The sequence below is a fragment of the Alosa pseudoharengus genome, unplaced genomic scaffold (genome assembly GCF_046254945.1).
Source record: "Alosa pseudoharengus isolate Yale_2024_CS ecotype anadromous, Long Island Sound unplaced genomic scaffold, YU_APseudo_1.1 YU_APseudo_1.1_scf_1, whole genome shotgun sequence".
Lineage (NCBI taxonomy): Eukaryota > Metazoa > Chordata > Actinopteri > Clupeiformes > Clupeidae > Alosa > Alosa pseudoharengus.
The window spans coordinates 56,517,679-56,540,159 of record NW_027468564.1 but is presented as its reverse complement, the minus strand read 5'-3'; the positions used below and the strand labels follow the sequence as shown (position 1 = coordinate 56,540,159).

General features: G+C 48.5%; 1 protein-coding gene across 1 annotated transcript in view; it reads left to right on the top strand.

Annotated features, from left to right (window-relative positions):
• ntn1a (netrin 1a) overlaps nt 1–22,481 on the top strand; it is a 59,045-nt gene that overhangs the window by 31,296 nt on the left and 5,268 nt on the right. Inside the window, exons 3-6 of the mRNA XM_076294323.1 lie at nt 705–893; nt 9,599–9,748; nt 12,001–12,054; nt 18,418–18,492. Of these exons, the coding sequence (XP_076150438.1) occupies nt 705–893; nt 9,599–9,748; nt 12,001–12,054; nt 18,418–18,492 (468 nt within the window). The remainder of the gene's footprint in view (nt 1–704; nt 894–9,598; nt 9,749–12,000; nt 12,055–18,417; nt 18,493–22,481) is intronic.

Genomic DNA, 22,481 nt, shown 5'->3' with positions numbered 1-22,481 from the left:
TTTATTCATTAGTAAACAAGCTGTAGCGGTGGCAGGCAGTCGCAGAGGAATGAGAATTGGAGGCCTTTAGTCTGATGCACTGCTTTCACGCGCAAGAGATAGCAGAGGAGCGCAAGGGAGAGAGGGAGAGAGAGAGAGAAGGAGAAAGGGAGAGAAGGGGAGAGGGAGAGAAGGAAAGAGTGAGAGAAGGGGAGAGGGGGAAACTGAAAGGGAGAGAGTGGGAAAGAAAAGAGAGAGGGGGGAAACAGAGAGAGAAAGGATAGAGAAATAGAGGGGGATATGAGAGGGAAAGGACAGAAGGAGAGAGAAGGAAACTGAGAGGGAGAGGAGAGGGGGAAACGGAGAGAGGGAGATAAGGGGAAACTGAGAGAGGGAGAGAGGGGGCTTAGTTCCTAACCTCATTAATATGAGAGGGTAAATCCAACACACTCTATCCCCACACCTCTGGGACTCCAGCAGAAGCCTGGCTGTCAAGCTGAATTATTTGGATCCTATGGCAACCTATCAGCCTATGTGGAAACAGCCGTATGGCTATTCTACAATCTTTCTTTATTTTCAATAACATCTTAACATTATGAAAGAATATGTGATATTTTTGTCATATTAGTAATGACTGTGGAATAATTGTATTTTCATGAGTTCTTGAACCTTAATGAAAGTTCCTGTGTGATTGTGACGTGCTGTGTGTCTCTCTGTGTCTGCAGCGTGTAACTGCAACCTGCACGCGCGACGCTGCCGCTTCAACATGGAGCTGTACAAGCTGTCGGGCCGGAAGAGTGGCGGCGTGTGCCTCAACTGCAGACACAACACGGCCGGCCGCCACTGCCACTACTGCAAGGAGGGCTACTACAGGGACATGTCCAAGCCCATCTCGCACAGGAAGGCCTGCAAAGGTATGGCAGCCGCTTCGGAACCGCGTTGTGAAATAAAGGGGGGGGGGGGGGGGGGGGGGTATTTTTACTCTGTGCTGTGTGGTGGTTGTGATGCGCCTTCTAGGGCAGAAATGAAAACGTCAGATCCATTTACGCCTCAATTTATTCAGGTGAAGACAATTTACTGGAGGTGTAGGTGACAAAAAAACGACAGCTGAAACATCAATCCAAAATAATCAGCGCAGACACAAAAGCAGACTATACTTCAACTAGCACTGCAACAGAGCTGACCTGCATTCTGCCAGTACGGGAGTCAACGAGGACGCGAGGGGGTGAGTGAGTGAGTGAGTGAGGGGAAGTCAATGGCTTGAGCAGACGGGGATGAGAGGAATCCCGTCACTCCAGGGCTCCTCCACCCCCATGGGGCTCTGTCAGCGAGTGGCCCCTGGGTGGGGGAGGGTAGGGGAGGGGGCAGTCGTGAGAGGAGCAGGGGGAGGCTTGGGGGGGGGGGGCTGGGAGGTACATCTTCCTGACACTGAGTTATTTGGATTCATTTGGGGAGGGGGGGCTCTGACAGGACTAGCCAAACAAACAGAGCGTAGGTGTGAAGTGATCCCTGGTGCAGGACAGATGAGTGAGAGGTATTAGAACAGGGTGGGGGTTGGAGGATGAGAATGGTTAAGGCAGACACACACACACACACAAACACACACACACACACTCACACGCACACGCACACACATACACACACACACACACATGCACGCACACGCGCACACATACATCACTACAACACCACTAGCGCTCTCACACAGGTGTGTGGGATGGTGCCGCACTCTCCTACGACCCGTCCCACGCCTGCTGACATGACACAAGAAAGAGGGTGAGAAAAGAGGAAGAAAAGCAAAGAAAGAAAGAACAAGAGGGAGGAAAAGAAACAGAATGACGAGGAGAAAGACGGAGGGCCCCGGACATTCTCACCTCCCAGAGCCGCAGGGGAAGATAACAGGAGCTCAAACTCTGTGCAAACAAGCCCTTCGTCACACCTCGACGTGCCCCCACATACCCAGGGCCTTTCAGTGGCTGTCCACAGGGGCTCACGAACGCTTCCACCCGAGACCGGGGCACTGTGGAAAATATTAGTCTTGCGCCGAGAGTTAAAGACCAAACAGATAAATAGATAAATAAATAAGTCAATCCATCAGTTTGACACATGCACGGTTGGCGAATGTTTTCGCTCCGTGTGAGAATTCAACACAGAGGGGATGAAAAGACGGCTTGTTTATTTTCCACACAACATAATCAACATGACCCCTTCCAGAAAACAGAGCAAGCCAAGAGAGTTTATTTGGCTCTGAATGTTGATGTTCGCCTCATGCATGTAAACAGGTTTTATTTTTCAAGCTGTTGCGGACGTGGAGCCCAAAGACACAGAGGGAAGACGTACGATTAAAAAGAGAAACTAGAATGTTATGAGATTTATAGGAGGAATATTTAGTATTTTTCATCATTCATCATTTACATTGTTCAGTGTTCATCTCCATTTTAAACGCACGCACACACACACACACACACACACACACAGACACACATTCATTTAATTTACCTGCATGGAAAAGGTATTGCAAAAATGCATCATCTAACCAACATGCCCATCCTACCATATACCAGACTGACGTTAACCCCTGTCAATGTGATTGGAATGCAAACAGACATTTATCATTGGACTGTGTGTACAGTTAACCCTCATGGCCTGCGTCTCGTCGGAGGGGGATCTCACCCTATTGTTTTTACATCTCCGCTCATGTGGACAAGACTTGATTCTTTCAGCATCTCGTAATGCCTGTGTGTGTGTGTGTGTGTGTGTTTTTACTTTTTACTTTGGGGGGGGAACAAAATGTCTGCAGGCCAAGTGATGCATTTCATCACCACAATCCACCCTTTTGGACTCTTATCTGTTCCATCCATTGAGGAATAACTATTGCAGGAGAGGTAGCATAACACTGCGGCTTTGCCAAGATAAAAACAGAGATTTATTGCGGGACAGAAAGGCCTTGGATCATCCGAGTGGTTTTAGAAAAAAGAGTTTTATGTCTTGAATGAATTTAGATGTTCTACACCAGTGTGTCCAACACAGGACAGAGGAAAGCAAATCATTTTTTTTGCAGCTATACATTTTACTTTTAGAGGGTAAAATGGTAAAAAATACATCTGAGGCTTTTTTTTTCAGTTGGCCTTTGCAATTAAAATAAGCTCTGAATAATCTCGTAGGTCCCAGGTGACCCTGGGATCTTTTTTAAAAAGTTTTTTTAAATAAAAATGATTTGCTTTACTTGGAGAGCTAATGAATTCCTCTGTTTCTCTGAGAATTGGGACAGGGACCATTGAGGGTTTCTCAGGCAAAATGGATCAGGGTCAACAAACCAGGCGGAATTGGCTCATGGATACAGGGGAAGCTCTGCGTAGACTGCACCAGTTACAATAGTTTCTCAAAAACCTCACAACAGATGTTTTTTTTTTTTTTTACCTTGGCATATTAGAATGCTTCTTGGCATATTAGAATGCTTCGTTGCCATCATGTACTTTTCTGGTGGCACGAATTGACCAACTCCTCATAAATAATCGCGAGACAATTATGAAGTTGTCCAGCAGACGTGGTAAGGAAAATGCATCACTCTGAACCTCAGGCAAAGGACCTCTGTGTGCTCCGTGTGCACATGTGGATGCTCTGGCCAGCTCCGGGTCATTTGTCAAACTCTTGGACAGGACTCAGAGGGAGCCACTGGTGCCTTCTTCTTCATCTGAATGACCAGCTGCATGCCTCTCCATCACTCTCTCTCTCTCCCTCTCTCTCTTTGCACTGGTGTTTGTCTCACTTCTTTTTTCTCCCCCTACACTCTTTTTTCCGACTCTTTGGGTTCGACCGTAAGGAACTGCATAGACTTCTAGTTCTTCTCTGCTACTGTGTCTTCAACCTCTTGGTCGAGTCGTTTGTTTCACAGGACTGCTGGGGCCTTTTTAATCTTCATTCTGCTCCACTCACTCATCACATGTACTCATCCCATTGGGCCATTACCATTATGACCATTTCCATTTGTCCAATCATTCATCAATAAGCAATAATCAATCATTTGAAAAGAATATAAAAATCTCAGAGGGATGATGTAAACCTACATCCATAAACCAACCTGACTCACGGCTTACAGGAGTCTTCTATGGGAAGTAAACATCATATTCCTCTTTGTAAACTTACGTGGACTCACACGCTGGTAGGTCTTCTTGTATTGTGAGATTTATCTGCTGTCTTTCATGGCACGGGGTAATTAAATATCACTGAGAAGAAACAGCACATTACATACCGTATATGCAAGAGAGTGACTTCCTCCATTAACTCAAGCTGACTCCTCGTGTTGCTTCACACCAAATGGAAGTATAAACAGATTTCATCATAATTTATAAAATCGACAGCGTACCTAAGCTGTTTCGTTCAATTTCACCCAGAAAGTTGCCAAAGCTAAAACCCTAATGTAATTATATGCAAACATTGTTGAAGTTATATGGCTATATTTAGTTACATCAAAACAGACTCACAATAAAGAATCTATGGTAATTACCTAAAGGTGACAAATGATATGAAGCATGATCCCTTTCGCTTGCCAGTTTAAACATTTCTACAAAACTAAATTTAGAGCTTGCAGTGGGCGAAGTGGGAAATAACTGTTGTATTACAAAGGCTATATCTCTCCCGCTTTAATGAATTTACCACATACCATGTCTTTTTTTTGAGAATTTATTTGAGCCATCAAATAGTTCCCCACTAAAAAAATGGACTGTTCCATGAATCATACCTCAGTATCAGTCAATGAAATGAAAAGCCAATAAGCCCTGGTGTGCTCTTCGGCTGACAAATGAAGTGTTCAAACCGACAGCAATTAAGGCCCTGCTGTTATTTATTGTGGGAGGAACGGTTTCCCTTTGCGGCTTTTGGACCGGAGCACTACCCATGAGCACCAGAGGGCAGAGGAATGTGCGGCGGGGAGCAGCCTGAAGTGCTGCTGCCGCCACCGCCGGAGGGAGCCGAGGCTAACCGATGCCGACAGGTTTCAGTAGCCGTTGATAGACTGAAAACGTGGCCGGTCAGGGAGCAGGGTGCTGTTGATGAAACCGAGCCCTGCTGCATCTATGTGATGGATGCCGTCATCCCTCACGGGCCGCCATGGAAATACACAAGGTGTGGAGCAGGAGGCTTTGAAAACGTGGATCTTGTTCCGCGGCCATTTTTTTATTATTTTTATCCGCCCTCGCTCGTTATGCTTGCCCTGCGGGAGAGTTTGGCCTGCCACGGAGGATCAGTGCCCTACAGTAAAGCAGTCCGCAAAAAATGGATTTGATTTGGCAAATGAGCCGTTCTGTTTACACACGGCGCGCTGCGCTTAGATCATGCAGGTGGACGTGACGCGGAAGGCCTCGCCAGGGTGCACTTTGGGTGGCCCCCCTTTAAGAGCTCTGAATGGTCACTTGATTGGAAACTTGCGCCGGGGTATTTTGCAGAGAGACCTCGGCAGCCCCGGAGTAGTGAGTGGGCTACAGGCGCATGCTCTGCCCTCGGCGCTAGCTGTGGAGGATTGCGTCACCCGCTGATTAGCTCCCAGGGGTGCGGCACAGGGTCTTAAGCCCGTCAAGCTAATTGTGTCTCTTGTTGAACAGTGTATGAGTATGCGGTTGCCATGGGTATGGCATACAAATAGACAAAAAAGAAAGGTCCCTTCCTGTGTACCCCATCTCTGTTACGATTCTGTTCAAAGAGTGCGGAGGTGGGAAAATCTTTCAGGAGAGTAGGCAGTGGCACCAGTGGTGGGACTTGTGTGGCGATCATTACTATAATTTCAATTCACAATCTCAAGCAGCAAGTAATTCCAGGCGATGGCACAGGGCACATTTTTCCAAAGCAGAATTAGGTAGTGTTAGAGGGAAAGCCTGGTTTAGTTTGAGCGACATGTTTAAGCTATTATGCTGTTCTCCTTTGCATATGTCTTGCATTGGCACAATATAGCTTTATTAACCACAAATAACATCTTCTCTTAGGGATTTCAAAATATTGTTTTTCATGACCTCACTTTTCGCTTTTGATTTTCAAAATGGCGCTCGAGGCGGCTGGTTCCCATTAGAACAGCATATAGAACATAACATGGCAATTTTTTCCTCAAGCGAGGAAATTGTCTGATGTTTCCTGAGAAAATTCTGTTGTGGTCAGAGGAGGTGGCATCCATAGATTTAGCCAAATTAGTATCTTGCTGTTAATAAATAACTCGGTATCACTTTACTCTAGAGCTCCAATCAACGATGGGGAAACCACAATTTATAAGAGAAACCAAGAGCAACATTGCACTGACAAGTCTTGAGTAACGCTGCTATCATTTTTCCCTCTCTTTATTGGCTTCAGACATTTTTGAGGGCTAGTTCAAACCTAATTATAACAACACACAGCCTTCGCGGGCCTGGCCAAACTCCAGTGCTCAACAAATTATTCTATTGGCTCGGAGCGCATAGATTTAATGGGGGAGAGGAGTTCAAACTTCAAACGCCAGCCTTATGGTAAACGATTGGCAGGGTTCAAAACTTCTCACGTTGTGCAATCTGCTCGGCTGAAGCCACCGCGGCAGTTCGCTTTGAAATGGGCTCCGCACTCCCATTAACGGAGAACATTTTTCTCCCTTTATTTGGATCTGCTCTCGCCAAGATCTTTTTACGTGAGAAACCCGATCCCGCGTCCATCTGAGCTGCCCCGGCGAGTGCGCGCGGAGCGGAGGAGAGAGAGAGCGAGAGCGAGGGACGTCGTTTAAGCGGGACCGAAGCCTCAACCTTCAGGGGTTGTTTCCATGCTCCGCAAGGAGCCACAGCTCACCAGGCGTGCGTTAAAAAGTGCACGACACTCCAAGAGTGGTGCTTTATAGGATAGGTGAAGGCTGACGACATGGGAGCGCAGTCCTCTTTGCCGGAGGGAGAGAGAAGCTTGTGTGTGTGTGTGTGTGTGTGTGTGTGTGTGTGTGTGTGAGAGTGTGTGTGAGAGTGAGAGGGGCTCTCGAGCGAGACCCAAAAGGCTCCACGTCTCTCTCTCTCTCCATGTCGTCTAGGGGCTGAGAGGCCTGAGTGCAACCACTTTCCCCCGTGGACACCCACTTAAAGCCTCTACTTCTCAAGACTCCACCACACTCTAAAGAGAGAGAGAGAGAGAGAGAGAGAGAGAGAGAGAGAGAGAGAGAGAGAGAGAGAGAGAGAGAGAGAGAGAGAGAGAGAGAGAGAGAGAGAGAGAGAGAGAGAGAGAGAGAGAGAGAGAGAGAGAGAGAGAGAGAGAGAGAGAGAGAGAGAGAGAGGTTGGTCCACCTGGGACCCATGTGTGGTGCACATTGATTTACTGGTGAGCTCAAACTGTCTGGCCACGACAGTTATTGTTTTTTAGACTAATCTGGTTCTCAGAAGTAGCCTGCACCTTCACCAACCCCCACCTCCACCCCCCCCCCCCCGCTCTCTCCTCCAACAAGAAGCCCCCACCCACCCTGCACACTTGTCAGACACGCCGATAAATCTGTGTGCTTGGAGATAGCATCAGTAACCCCCATGAGCTCCAGTGATCTCTCGCGTCTGAGTGCCAGACAAAGCGAGTCGATGAGGAGAGTGACAGATTGAGGAGATTGAGCTAATCACGACATGTGCTTCAGCACCTCGCCAGCACACCCAGGCTCTGATAAGGTGGGAAAGGCCGCGGATCCCACTTTGTTGTCAGGTGTAGATAAGAGCAGAGGAAACAATAAATCCCAACCCCAGAAACACGCGCGTGAGGGCCGAGCAGAGAGGGAGTTACCAGGAGGGAGAGAGGAGAGAGAGGAGAGGAGAGCTAAAGGAGGGAGAGAGGGAGGAGAGGAGAGCTAAAGGAGGGAGGGAGGGAGGAGAGGAGAGCTAAAGGAGGGAGAGAGGAGAGAGAGGAGAGGAGAGCTAAAGGAGGGAGAGAGGGAGGAGAGCTAAAGTGAAGTACTAGTGCTGCAGTCCAAAGTAGTTTACCATTTTTCCACATGAAAAATTGGGGCAACAAAAATTTGGAAAAAATGATAAAGTAGTGAACACACACCTGATAGATCACATTTAGCAGTCATTTAACAGTTAATTTGTTCTACATACCACTAAGAACGAAAAGCCACTCAGAAATTCAACACTAAAATCACATCTATGATCCATCATTTTTATGAGGCCAGAATTGGAAAGTAAACAGAAGTATAGCTTAGTGGATTTGCCAGACCGGACCATTCAAAGCTGTAGTGAGATCTAACACCATTTATCAACCAAACCGCTTCCTCAAAGGTTACACAAGGTAGGTTTTCCTACTTATTTAACCTAAATAACCTTCTGTCATAATAAATTATTAAAAGTTGCATTTTCGTCCATAAGAATCCAACATTTGAAGCTCCATTTCACGTTAAATGTGACATTCTCATTTACGGGTAGACCAAACTTCAGACAGGCAGCCTTGCCAGTGGGCCAGCTTAAAGAGAGCTTTGATGACCGGCTAGTGACAAGTGACACAAGGCAGAGCTGAAGGGAGCGGCCCCACTGGTCAGGTCCACCCTGCAGGCCGTCACTCCACATCCCTCATGGCTCCCACACACACACACACACACACACACACACACACACAGGCTTATGGGGACTAACACACAGAGAGCACCACACACACACACGCGGCGTCCATATCCCACCCCACTGTAACTACTCATATGGTGCCTCCATAATAACTCCAGTATATGGGCTGTTTGAAAAGCCGCTGGTTTGATGGGAGGATCTGTTGAAATATTTGTGTGGTTGTGTCTGCAGGCTATTAGAGAAAGGGGCTTTTCTGCTCGTGACATAATATCGATATAGCAAGCAGCCATACGAATGTTCCTTCAATAGCATCTGTAACACAAGGGCTGCCCCCAAGATAATAAAAACCCCTCTGAGATGTGAAGTTATTGCACGCTCTCCCACATAGTTAGCAAAATTAAACCATATGGCCCTGAGAGACCTCCCAGATTTGGAGGAAATGCGACAGATGCAAGTTTTTGGCATGAGCTCAAAGCCCAATGCACCCAATCAGAATCATCTTTGTGATTTCCTGTTGTTATAAACACATACACTGGAGACAGGTTGTGACTCAAGGCTGGAGTTATGCAATGCTGGCGCTCACTGGTTTGCATGATGCCTTTGTTTGAGTGAGCCCCTAGCTGATCAAATAGGTGGAATGAGTGGTTTTGATGAAAGGGGAGAAAGAGCCTTTCCACACGTACACGTGCAGGATTCTTCACACATGACAAATGCCCTCCTCTGAAGACCAGTGGAAAAGAACAGAACCCTTATTTTGTGCCAATCCAAAATGGCCGTCGCAGGACCTCCTTCTCATTCTTCAGCTCTCTCCCTGACGCCAGCTTTGCTGTCTTGTCTGCAGATCTTGTCGTTGCCAGTTTCACTGCACTGCTGTTGTTAACCTGTTCTCTCTGTTTGTGTGGTTCTCTGTGTTTAGCGTTTGTCCTAGTTGTCTCTGTTTGTGCAGGTTTTATTATATGTCTGTGAATATGTGCTTATATGTACCTATGTGTGTGTGTGAGTGTGTGTGTGTGTGTGTGTGGATGAGTGTGTGTGTGTGTGTGTCCCCACACGTGTGTGTTCTCTTACCTCTTCTCTTCTGTTCCTCACAGCATGCGATTGCCATCCCGTGGGCGCTGCGGGCAAAACCTGTAACCAAACCACAGGCCAATGTCCCTGTAAAGATGGCGTGACGGGTATCACGTGCAACCGTTGTGCTAAAGGCTACCAGCAGAGCCGCTCACCCATTGCCCCATGCATAAGTACGTGCACCAGTCTTTCAGCCAAACTCCTCTTCCATTTAAGCCACCTCAGAGGTCAATAGAAACATACCTGGGGTCCACCAGGCAAGCGCATTTCAGAGATTTGACGTCCAAAGGCTTTACTGCCATTATCACACAGTGAGTTTCGAGGAAGTGAATCTCACTTCCTCTGGTCTGTGCTGTTAAGCCCTCAGACAAATTGATATATGATTTGAACAGTGAATGGAACAGCCACAATAAACAGACCATTAACACAATCCCCGATTGGACAATGTTACGACCTGCCGCCTGCTGACAATGTCCTCTCTTTATAAATCTCATGTCCATAGTGCACAGAACCTAGGAATAGTGTCTCCAGACGTCATATTTGGGTCATGCAGGACATTAAAAGTGATAAATGGTTCCTACAGCAAGCTTGAGGGACACGGAGCGAGGGACAAAAGTTCAGGCCTTCTGCTTATCAAAGACAACAGCACTGCCATCATGGCACCCCTAATACTTCTGTAATTGTTTTACTTTGGTGCTTTTGTCAATGAAACAAAGCTTGGAAACTAGACAAAGCCGTCATGGAAATGAGTCACTCTTAAGCCGCTCTCTAGCAAGAAGCAGTGGAGGGATCAATTAAACGTATAAACGTATTGGAATTGGATACCTTTGATTTTTCCTGGGAAAGTCGGAGAAAGTCGCATACAAATGTGAGAAACTTGGACAGACAGACGTCCCAGAGATTGAATCGAAAATATTTAGTTTCGCTTTATAATAGTGAAGTGATCTGTTTTGATTTTAACAGCGCATACTAACCAGCACGCTTCAATCCTGAGCCAAGTTGAATTTTAACAAGGAGTGGAGTCACTGCTTCGTACTGCCCAACCTCATACTCCACAGCGCCCAGAGCAGATGACTGTAAATCCATACTAGTTGTTGATTATGAGAAGCAGGCTTGCTATTTTATCTTGCTGGCTGTAGATACTGATGTTCAATGATTATGCTGTAGATGCAGGGCATTGGGGGCAATGACTGTGTTCTGTTTGTGGCCACATTTGGTTCTGCTCACATCCCAGACCACCCTGTGATTCAGATACATTCTGATCATTCTGATTAATATCTTATTTATCAACTCTGATGTATATCATTCTATAACTTTTCAAAAGTTTACAAAACCTTTCAGTAGAGTTGTAAATGGAGGGATTATGTTGCATTTTAGCCACAGACAGTGTAAAACTTGAAATATCTTGTTTTGACTTAAAAAATGAATCAAATTATTTACTAGATTTATGAGTTTCATGTTCACTGGCAAAAGCATCAAAGAACTTAAGACCACCCATTACTTTGGCTTCATGAGGAATGCTGACAAAAAAATGTATTTAGCTCTTACCAAAATCAGTTAATCTCAAAAGTGGCTTTGGCCCCCTGCCTCATGAGCAGTCCCTCTACCCCAATAAGACTCTCCAGTGACTCAACCCAATACATATTTCTACTTACCAGTCTGGAAATTGAACACAGCTCCTCCAACAAAACAACCAGGCTTGAAGAAAGAAGATGGCGAATCGTCATAACCTGAGGGGCATCATTTTGTTTTGTCAGAAGACTTGATTCTTTCTTCCTTTACACAGGACTTTAAAGCATGCTCAGTAGTTCTATGGTGCATTCTTTCTTTGAAAAAGTCTTGTCATCCTTTGTCTGAATATTTGTGCTTGTAGTCCCTCTTCTGTTTTCCTTTTGGTCTCGCCTGTTACTGTACTTGCTTCCACTTGCTTGTGGTATTTGTGTTAATGTGTTAATTGTAGTGACCTACGACTTGGTGTGACTTTTTACGTTTATCTGTCATCTTCGGTGTTAAGGGTGACTATAGTATCTGTGACTGTCCACTTCCTAGATACTCTACTTCCTACTAGATTGCTCTGAAGAAGGATTGAAAGAATCAAGTCTTGGACATACACCTTAGAGGTGACTTTCAAAGCTGACAGGAAGTGGAGCACTATGAGTAACTCTCAAGCACTCTACATTCTGAAATCAATATAGAACATTCTATATCCCCAACTAGTTTAGTATTTCTACGTTTTCCTTCCACTGGGCCATTGATATTTGGGACTGAATAATGTGCATGTGCAAGGGTTTATTGTTACATTGTCCAACTGAATGCGCCAAACGTAACAAGTTAAGTCATCAGTTAAGCAAGAAATCTTTTATTCTTGCCATTTTTAGTGCATGTTTAACATAACTGTCTGTGTGTCTGTCTCTCCTGGCAACAGAGATTCCGATAGCGCCACCAACAACTACTGCAAGCAGTACAGAGGAACCAGCAGGTGAGTGGATCAGAACCACACGATATCTGATATGTTAGTCCTCCAGCCAAGCAACAGGCCATGGTAAGGCTATTCACCTCTGGATTCATCTCCATGCAGATAGATAGATAGATAGATAGATACGATAGATAGATACGATACGATAGATACGATAGATAGATAGATAGATAGATAGATAGATAGATAGATAGATAGATAAATAGATAAATAAATAAATAAATAGATACTTTATTGATCCCCAAGGGGAAATTCAAGATATTCAAATACATGAGACATAGTTATCTAGTTCTGCTCCTTGGCTGAAGATGAAGAGATGCTAAGGTTGGTGTGGAGTGGTGCAGACTCCTCCCTGTGCCCTCCTCCACAAGTGGCGGCACTCTGCACATTCAAATTGGATCCCACTTGCCTCCCCTCAAGTGCCAGTTCATAAATATTAAATCAATTACCGCTGGCCTTGGGATGGGACTCCTTTAATCTTGCACTCTTCCGCCAATTAATCAGCCCTAACTGCCTCGCAGCAGGGCACTGACGCAGGAGGGCTCAGGGTCTTGTTATTTGTTGATTTGTTGATTTTTTTTTTTTTTTCGGTTAGAATTAGAATTTTAGGCGCCTGTGCTAATCAAGTCTACAGCTGTGGAAGATTTTGTGAGGATACATAATATATCCTCTCCTTCAACTTTCATGTACTCAGCTCAGCTTTGGGCCTCTCCCCCTTGCAGGCAAAAATATGTGCTGAATTCTGATTATGATTTTGAAATCCATATATCATGTCAGACATCAATCTATCAGACAGCGTTTGCACAGAGAAAGTGTTATGAAATACCCAATTGTTGGAAGACAATACTAATATGTGAATTGCTTGTTGAACGAAGCTCTTTAGACTAAGAACAGAGAAAAACTAAAACCGTCCTGAATGTGTAGGAGTCAATGGAGGGACACATGTGTATAAGAAACCAGAATGATCTCAAATGCTTCCAATTGTCCCTCCTGCAGTGGAGGCAGTGTGAGGAGTGCTCTTCGCTCTTCGCCCTCTTAAAGTAGGAATTGTTAGCATGTGAGAGAGATGTGCAGCTGTTCGGCGTCTCCGAGGCCGCTAATGCTTCACTGACAGATTAGATTGACAGCAGTGTGAGCGCCGCGCCGTGCGGCTCGTGTTCCATCCGTCTTTCTCACCCGGACTCTGTTCCATTGCTTCTTTTTTCCTCCACCGTTCCCTCGGCCCTGCTTGTTCCGTGGCATTGGGAGTTCTCCCCGAGCTCTTTCCCGCTGGCCTGGCTGTGATGGCGTTGGAGGCAGATCCTGGTGACTGCGGGGGCCCCCGGGGGCCCACAGATTGTCTTTACCTACTGGAGCATCACAGAGGAGAGAAGGCAGAGTGTGGTGCAGCAGATCACCTAAAACAAACAAATAGGCCTTTCACAGATGAGGCATCATCAATTTACCCCCACTGGGTGTGCGTTTCACGGTTTGGCCCTAAAATACAACAAAGCTTTAAGCTAGTTTGCCTGCAAATCCCTTTTTAGTGACACTGCATCCTTTTTTGTAGCTATCATTTTAACACTGTTGTTTTAACACTGTTGTTACTGTTGACTAATGTTCTTTCAGAGATGATTTGCGTAACTGCAAAATCTTTATCCTAAGATTTTCTCCCATTACCACTAAAATCCTAAAATTTTCAGATACAAGGGGAGCCTTTAAATAACCTTAAAATAAAGCATTTTATCCGAAGCCTATCCTTAGGATAACAATCTGGCAATACTGTCTTTAAATCCTAATCTTACTATTGCACAACATTCGGCATATGACATCATGGAGTGGAAATGGAGAAGGCTAGTTTCAATAATTAGAATAGACAGAATTAAAAACATGTTATTAAGTGATTATCTAGATTTTACGTAAACATTATGACGTGATGCTGAAATTCTACATTCTCACGTTTGGAAGCTTACCCTTCAGAGAGGGCTCAACAATGCGGGAGAAACCCCCAATCAATCTGATTAGTAGGCGTGGCACCCAGACAGACACGCTGAAGCGCTCCCATCAGAATGGACTTGTTGGACCACCCAGGCATAGGGCTCTGAGTTTGCATTTATTACGTTGTCTCGCAGAGGGCTGAAGCCCACCTTCGGACAGCAGAGCTATTGGAAGAAAGAAATATGATCTCATCCAATAGATGATTAGTAGCAGATGTGGACCTCCTTATCACCCCCCACCCACCATGTCCACCCACCAGCCTCCATCAGCACACCGCCCGACCCCATCAGCACACCGCCCGACTCCCACCCCTGGGCTGCGCCACAATGCCCCGGTGCCTGGGAGCCAGGGGGAGAACCTGCAGACTCCTCATGGGTGGGGTGGGGTGGGGTGGGGACAGCTGTGCAGCAGGTGCCTCCCCAGGCCCAGGGAGAGAGGCGAGGGGGGGTGGGGGGTGGGTGGGGGTTACGGAGGAGAGGATGGGGGATGTTAATTTGTCTCCTCAGCAATGGGTCCCTTGACCACATGGAGAGGGGTGGAATGCATGGCAAATACCTCCGATTGCGAGGCCCAGACAAAACACATATTGTGCAGGAGGTCACGGATGGTGTGAGTCGCCACTCCCCCTCCACCCCCAGACCTCTTCCCGTCCTACACACACTCACACTCACACACTCACACACACACACACACACACACACACACACACACACACACACACACACACCGAGTGAAAGAGATGTCTTCAGAGGAATGCTATGCAGTGGAGATTAGCAGCTGCTGATGATGCCACTGACCACGATGCCAGTGATGGCACTCGGCGATCAGCGCGATAAGGACGCGGAGGCTCCTCTCTCCTCCCTCTGACCCGCGGCGTGCCGAGCTCCTCGGAGCAGAGCGCCAGCTGCAAGTGTTTACACGGCTGGTGAGGTGCCCCACCCTGGACGCTTTCTTCCACCATGATTAGCGCTCCTCACGCCCTCGCGTGCACTTCCCATCCGGAGACCTTAAGCGCCGGGTCAACGGGACCCACCGAAGTCCTCTTGTTTTTTTTCTGTCCGAAAGAAAAACAGATGAAGTAAAACAGAGAAAGAGAGAGGGAGAGAGGGAGGGAGGGAGAGAGAGAGAGAGAGAGAGGCAGGGTGGGGTGGTGAGAATAGCATAATGAATGCTGTTTGATGTTGCTGCCTGCCCTGCTGTCACTGTGTTTTGTCAGCGTGTAAAACTATCAGTTGTGCCTCTGGCCAGCTCCACTGTTTGCCCGCTGATTCAAACAAGACTCATTTGCTGGAACAGGAGGAGCAAACCCTGATCCTCAAACACACTCCGCTCGCCCAAAGCATTTGCACTCCGTCCTTCGCCTATAATGCATCCAAACTCCATGTGCTACGTGTTAGACTTTGGAGGACTTCTCTCAGACAGACAGATGGACCATTTTCTCTTCTGAAGTGTGAGAGAAAACGAACAAGTGAAAGAAAAGTCTGCCCCCCCTCCCTCCCACTCTCTCTCCCTCTCTCTCTCTCTCTGGAAAGGGCCCAGCCCCATTCAGTAGGCTCCTCGGCAGCACAGGCAGCAGCCCCAGCCCCGGGCTCTGTGGCTATAATCTAATTACATGCTTTATTTGCAGCAATTTGTTTCTCAATCAGTCTGGTTGCGGGAGGAGAAAGCCTTCCCCCTGTGCTGTTCTTCACACTTCATTGTGACAGTTCCCAGCCCCAGTGTGTCCGACGCTACAGTTTGTCTGATACCGATGATGTCCCACTGCTCCGCTGACCCTGGCCGCCCCCCCGGCCACAGTCCACCAGTCTGGCCTCACCCGAGTCCCCCTCGCTGGCCGGGTACAGTGAGTGGTCTCGCACGCTCCCCCATTATCCCCCCGAGTTGTGCCGACTCAGTTAGCCGTGAAAAGCACAGCATGGTGGGTTGTCAGTGCATTCGGAGTCAGCGCGACGGCACAATAGGCTGGAAAGGGGGGGGGGGGGAGAGAGAGAGAGAGAGAGAGAGAGAGAGAGAGAGAGAGAGAGAGAGAGAGAGAGAGAGAGAGAGAGAGCTTACAGTTACGGGGCCGGTCTGTGCAACGGAGCCCAGCGGTGGTCTGGTTAGTATCTCTTGTCACCCGCAGAGAACACGCGGAAGAACACACAGAGGGCAGAGCCACCGTGTCCCCGAGTCCTCACTCAGCTCCAGGGATGAAGTGCCGTTTGAATGAGACGCCGAGCCAATCGACTGGATTGTTTCCACACACACACACACTGGCTGTCATGAGGGAGAGAGAGCGAGAGCGAGACGCTGGCGGTCAGGCAGACAGCAAGCGATTCACATGGTCTTTTCAGCACCTCAGCGACACGTCTTCCGCTGTGCATAGGGGAGTAGGGAGAGTCCAGTGCTTCAGCTGGACAGACCTGCACTGAGTCCATGTGTCCTGGTGGCAGGGAGCGCAGGCCTTGATGGGGATCTTGAGGTGCTCTGCTTAGAAGGCTGGCTAATGGGGAGTGAGGGGTATCAAAGGGAAGTTATCATGGCAGCATCAAGGCGGTTATGAGCAAAACAAAAGCAGCTTTTTCCATGGCAGGCACTGCTGATTTACATGGAAATCAGGCCGCCTCCATATGGACTCTTCAGCTCCCTCCACTTTGCTGCTCTCTCTCTCTCTCTCTCTGTCGCTCTGTCGCTCTGTCGCTCTCTCTCTTTAGTGGTATTTCTCTCTCTGTGTGTCTCTTATCTGTAGTGTTCTTTCTCTCTCTCTCTCTCCCTCTCTCTCTCTCTCTCTCTCCCTCTCTCTCTCTGTCTACTTTTATTTGATGCGCTGTCCCATGTTTTCACTGATTCAGGGTTTACTAGAAAAGCAACCCTCCCCTTCAACGGTCTTCTCTCTTCACCCCGAAACTACCCCCACCCCCACCCCCCCGCGCCCCCCCCCCCCCCACTTCTGTGCTCTTTTTTTTAGGGGGGGGAGGACATTTTCTTGTCATTCCGCTGTTGCCCGGGCAACCTCTTTCACACAGAATATAAAGGGAGAGTAAAAGGCAGGCATGGCGCAGGCGAGGGTCGCCCAAAAACAATGCAGTTTGTTCAGATTGAGGCGCTGAAAGGCCCTGCCGGCCCAGAGCTGCCTCTCCTTTCTCTCCCTCTCTCCCACCTCTTATCTCAGCATCCCCTTCAAAAGACGACCAACACAATGTGTGAGAGGGGGGGGGGCAAAGAGAAACACTCTGGTTCCAATTTGTAAGGAGATGAGTTAGTGGGGCACGAATGATTTTTCATCTTCTTGGGGAAGGAACGATTCTCATCTTTTTTGAAAGTTAATGAATGTGGCCTTGTATCGCAGGGCTCACGCGCTCCAGAGAGCTGGGCCTGGCTTGGTGACAGTGCATTACAGTCAATCAGCACAAAGCCTCTGGCGCCTTCACACGCAGGTCAGCATGTTGAGCGTCAGTTAGCTCGGCAGCAGGCGCGGCCATTTATCATAAATCTCTGGCTGGACTGGTGATCTGGAACAGGCGCTTGGCGCTCTTTTCGGCGCCGCTCGTAGGAGGAGGGCCGCAGGGGCCCTAGTGTTTATTTGTCCGCCCCTGGCAGAGTTGACACCAAAAAGGACTTTTTGGTAATGCTTCATGGGCTACTAATTTCCCTTTGTCTGCAGACAACCTCTCCACCCTCCCCTCCCCTCCTCCCTCCCCACACAGCCAGCGCCAGCACCACCCTCAGCACCACCCTCAGCTCCACGTTGTGCTCCCAGTGTAATAAATGCCAAACGGCTGACACGGCCTTGGAGGTGGGGTGGTATAAAGTACGGACGGCGGCGGGTGGGTGTCACTGATGGTGATGGAAAAGTTTGGGGTGGGGACGCCCGTTGGGTGCCTGGACAGAGCCGTGGGCAGGAGAGGGGGAGACGGTGGCATAATATTGGGCCCTAATCAGCCCCGCCGAGCCACCAGGACAGTGTGGACGTGGGGCTACTTTTTTTGTGTGAAATTCTAAAGATGTGGACGGGCACAATGAGCGGCGCGGCACAAAGGTCCCCCCGGCAGGGGCAGGGGCAGGGGCAGGGCCACAGACGGACACAGGCTGCAGCACGCGGGGGCTTTTGTCTGCCTCTTTTCTGTGGTGTGGGGGCCACTCCACTGAATGCCCCATAAAGCCTATTAGAGAAATACAATTGAAGTGGGCAGATGGGTATTGCAAGAGGCCAAAGGTATTTAAGGGGAGGCATATATCTATCTAAGGACACGTCTTGAATTCTCATATTAGACTTTGCTCTCTTGTTGTTTTTAGTTGTTTTCTCGCTGGTTGTTGGAAAGTGGCTCAAACTCCTTTTTCACAACTTCACTTCCCTCTCCCCCTGTCCTCTATGTCCACTCTGTCCTCTCTGTCCACTCTCTCATGCAGATTGCGACTCCTACTGCAAAGCATCAAAAGGCAAGCTGAAGATCAACATGAAGAAATACTGCAAGAAAGATTATGGTGAGTCGACCGCTGCACCATTAAACCATAAGTTTGCATGTACGTGCGCACACACACACATACACACAGACACAGACACAGAAACACACACGAAGACACAGAAACACACACACACACACACACACACACACACTGAGAAGTAAGAGGATGTGTGTCCTGCGCTACATCTTTATTCTTCCTCAGCCCCAGTGGCTCCCCAGGGCACGGTCAGTGCGGGGCTATTGTAGTGACGGCTTACTCGGAGCTTTCAAGAAGAAAGTCAAAGGATCAAACAGGAGGAAAGGCCATCAGAGAGGGGCTTATTTGGCCTGGCCAGGGAGGTGGGGGGGACGGGGGGTGGGGGCAGCAGTGACGGACAGCCCAGCAGGTAGTTAAGCACAAAGCGGATCAAGCCATGGCACTGTGACGGACAGAGGGGACGTCGCCGGGCTCCCAGATCCTCATTAAGGGAAGACCCCGTCTCTGTCAGGCATTCCTGTGGCCATCCAGCGTTCTCATGTCATTGAAAAGCACATAAGCATCAGACGAGCTCTCCTGACCTCGTCTCCTTACCCCTGGGGGGTTGGAGGGGGGGGGGGGTCAATCATTCAACCATGGCAAGGGTGCTTGCAAATGGTTCAGCAGACTTTATTACATGCAGTTGGTACATCTGGATTTGAGGTACCGCCAGCTATTTTTTTTAAACTTCAGATGGCCTTTAAAGATATCCTCAGATGGCAGATCCAAGATATGCAGTTGTGCAGAACCGCACTGTACTCGAGCAGAGGTCTCCGAGGACTTGGTGTGTTGTTGTTGTCCTAAAGCAAGATCCGTTGAACCTTTCCACATTCTTGACTTCAGGATGTGAGCCGACGCATAGAAAGTCAAATTCCCAATTCCCAACCTCAAGGCTCATGCAGCACTAATGTAAATGAATATGGGAAGTCATTTCTGTTGTAGGAAAGACTTTTTCAGATCCTATCTTACCGCTGTAATGGACAACGTATATGGACTCTCACAGTTATTTGAACACATATTTCCAAGCACCTTTCATGTGTGTGTGTGTGTGTCTGTGTGTGTCTGTGTCTGTGTGTGTGTGTGTGTGTGTGTGTGTGTGTGTGTGTGTGTGTGTGTGTCTGTGGTGTGTGTGTCTGTGGTGTGTGTGTCTGTGGTGTGTGTGTCTGTGGTGTGTGTATGCCTGTGTGTGTGTGTGCCTGTGTGTGTGTGTGTCTGTGGTGTGTGTGTCTGTGTGTGTGTGGGTGTGTGTGTGTGTGCCTGTGTGTGTGTCTGTCTCACTCTGTGTGTGTGTGTGTTGGTAAATCCCTACCTGTGATTGAGTCTGTGACTCACTCCCCTAAATATTTCCCCTCTGTGGAGTTCCACATGTGGAGCGGTTCTGGCTGCTAAATCCTTCCATTAGTTTGACATCAGTGCACTCCACGCTATGATATGGAACATGCATCTCCAATCACGTGGAACCCGACCCCTATTCTCACTCCGCAGACCCACAAAGGTGCGAAGAGACCCCCACTTACAGACCCCCTTCCCCACACACACACACACACACACTCACACACACACACACACTCACACACACACTTGGCCTCACACACCACAATTAAGTGATGACTGCTGTGCACTCTTCCACGTTTTTTAACAATACATCACCTTCAGTGTGGAAATAAGTGAAAGTTCATCATTGTCGTTTTGGATAGTGATGTTCTAAAGGGAGTTTTTAAAGGCATTGCACAACAGCACCAAGCCTTACATGTGGGAGAAAAAGTGATCTGGTAAATGTTAAACGGTGCTTTACCTGTTACCGTGGGCGGCTTTGTGGTCAGTGACTGGGGAGTTTTAATCACTTGCATGATGAAAGCATCAGGCCTGTGGAAGTGTGTGTGTTCCCTGGGCAGAGTTTAGAGTTGTCTCCCTCATGTGGAGTGTGCGGGGCGTGCTGGGGAGAGGGGAGCCTGGCATCATGCACCTCACGCACGCCTGCAGGGGGCCACTACTGGGCCGTCTCAGCGCCTTCAGGCTGTCAGCCCACCTGCAGGCTTTAGGGAGGTGTGTGTGTGTATGTGTGTGTTGGGGGTCTCTCTTTCTCTCTCTTTCTCTCACACACTCCACACACACACACACACACGTGTGCCCACTGGCATCAGATGGCCTTGTGTAGGGGGGGAGGGGTGGGCCCCCACTGCTGGCTGTCTCACAGTCCTCCTTAATTACAAATGACTTCCCATTTCCCCCCGCGACTCCCCTACTGCGGCACAGCACTCTGTCCTGACCAGCGCTGTGGCACGCCGCCCGCCGGGGCCTGGACCCGGTCCACTCCTCTTCCCCTCGGCCTGGGCGCCGCCCTGGGGCAGCCCCCTCGCTGCACCACAGGAGGGTCTTTTTCTTAAGTGTCCCGGCGAGGCCAGCGCTGCTCGGGAGAGGACCCTCCTGCGCGTAAGCGATCCCTTCCGAGCTGGGGGTGGGCGCAGGGCGAGGGGCAACACAGCACGCTCCACGAGAGAGCGCAGCGGGGACGGACAGAGAGCAGCTGAGCCCGGAGGAGCCCACGGGGCAGCCAGATTACGGCTACACGACTGGACGTCTGTCCGGGGGGGGGGGGGTCTCAGAGAAAAGAGGGTGATTAGGATTCACTGCCATAAGTCATGGAGGCAGTCTATGTATATTTCATGCCTGAGCCCAGTAGAGCTGATGTCCTGATCTCTGGATGCTCTTTGTTTTGGAGTGCCCATCTGGCATTTAATATTAATATCATAATTTACATAATATTTAATATTTAATCATACTTAAATATGATTCATGAAATACCTGTTAATACCTGTAACATTATTCACAGTTACTCTCACGCCTAATGAGAGGAATAGCACTCACTGGTGCCGTAGTAATGCAGTTTAATGAGGACGTGGGCAAGAGATGGTTCTATATCAGTGTCTAACTATGTCTCTTATGGTTTTACCATGTCTCTTTATCTTATCAGCTAATGCTGTGCTAAGTAAATCCATAAATGCACACTGAGATAAAACAGCAGATAGACCATTACAGCCACATGATTAGATATTCAGAGTGATATACTGACAACGAGTAGGACCCGCCGCCTCTACCTGGACAGCTAGAGGACTTGTCCAGATTTATCGCTCGGATAAAATGGACAACCACAACACTTCACTCAGCAAGAGGGACACGAGTGCACTGTTTTCTCTTTCCTCGGGTTATCCTCGTCTCTCTCTCTCTCTCTCTCCCCCTCTCCCTCGCTCGGCTCTCAGTGTCTTAAGCCACCTATTAATCGTGAGGTATGACAGAGCAGCTTTCTCACCATCCACTCCCCCACCCACCCACCCATCTCCCTCCTTTTCCCAGAGATCCTCGACTCCCTATTCAAATTACAGCACGAACCACTTCCAGGAGCATAAATAATGGAGGTGACGCAGTGCTTCTAGCACTTTCCGCGGAGAGAGGACACCCGAGGCCTAGTGAGTATCTCCAGTTACAGTCAGGGGCTGGTGGAGGGCCAGGGGCCAGGAGGAAACACAGAGGGCATGAGTCAACTGCGTCGGTATCAGCGCGCACAGAACTCTCCCACCATGGAGTTCACAAGCGAGAACACAAACCACAGCATAGGCTCCAGCATAGGCTCCAAAAGGCGGATGTTATTTTCTCATGAGGGAACTTAATGAGCTTCGGGGCCAGCTTTCATAATCACCCACTCATCCTGTAATTAAAGAAATGTGCAAGACGCAGTGTTCTGATAATCGTCAGACCAGACCGCTACGAGTCGAGTCGAGAGAGAGAAAGAGAGAGAGAGAGAAAAAGAGAAAGAGAGCAAGAGAGAGAAAGAAAGTTAGAAGTTCCATTGGGAGCGCAGAGCCAAATACCAGGAGTACCACCTCTGGCGGTAATGCTAATAGCAGAAGGCCTGTAGACAGCAGGAGCTCTTGCCATGGCTGGGCCCGCACCAGTTAGCACAGGGGTCTCCGGCAGTAGACGAGAACAAACAG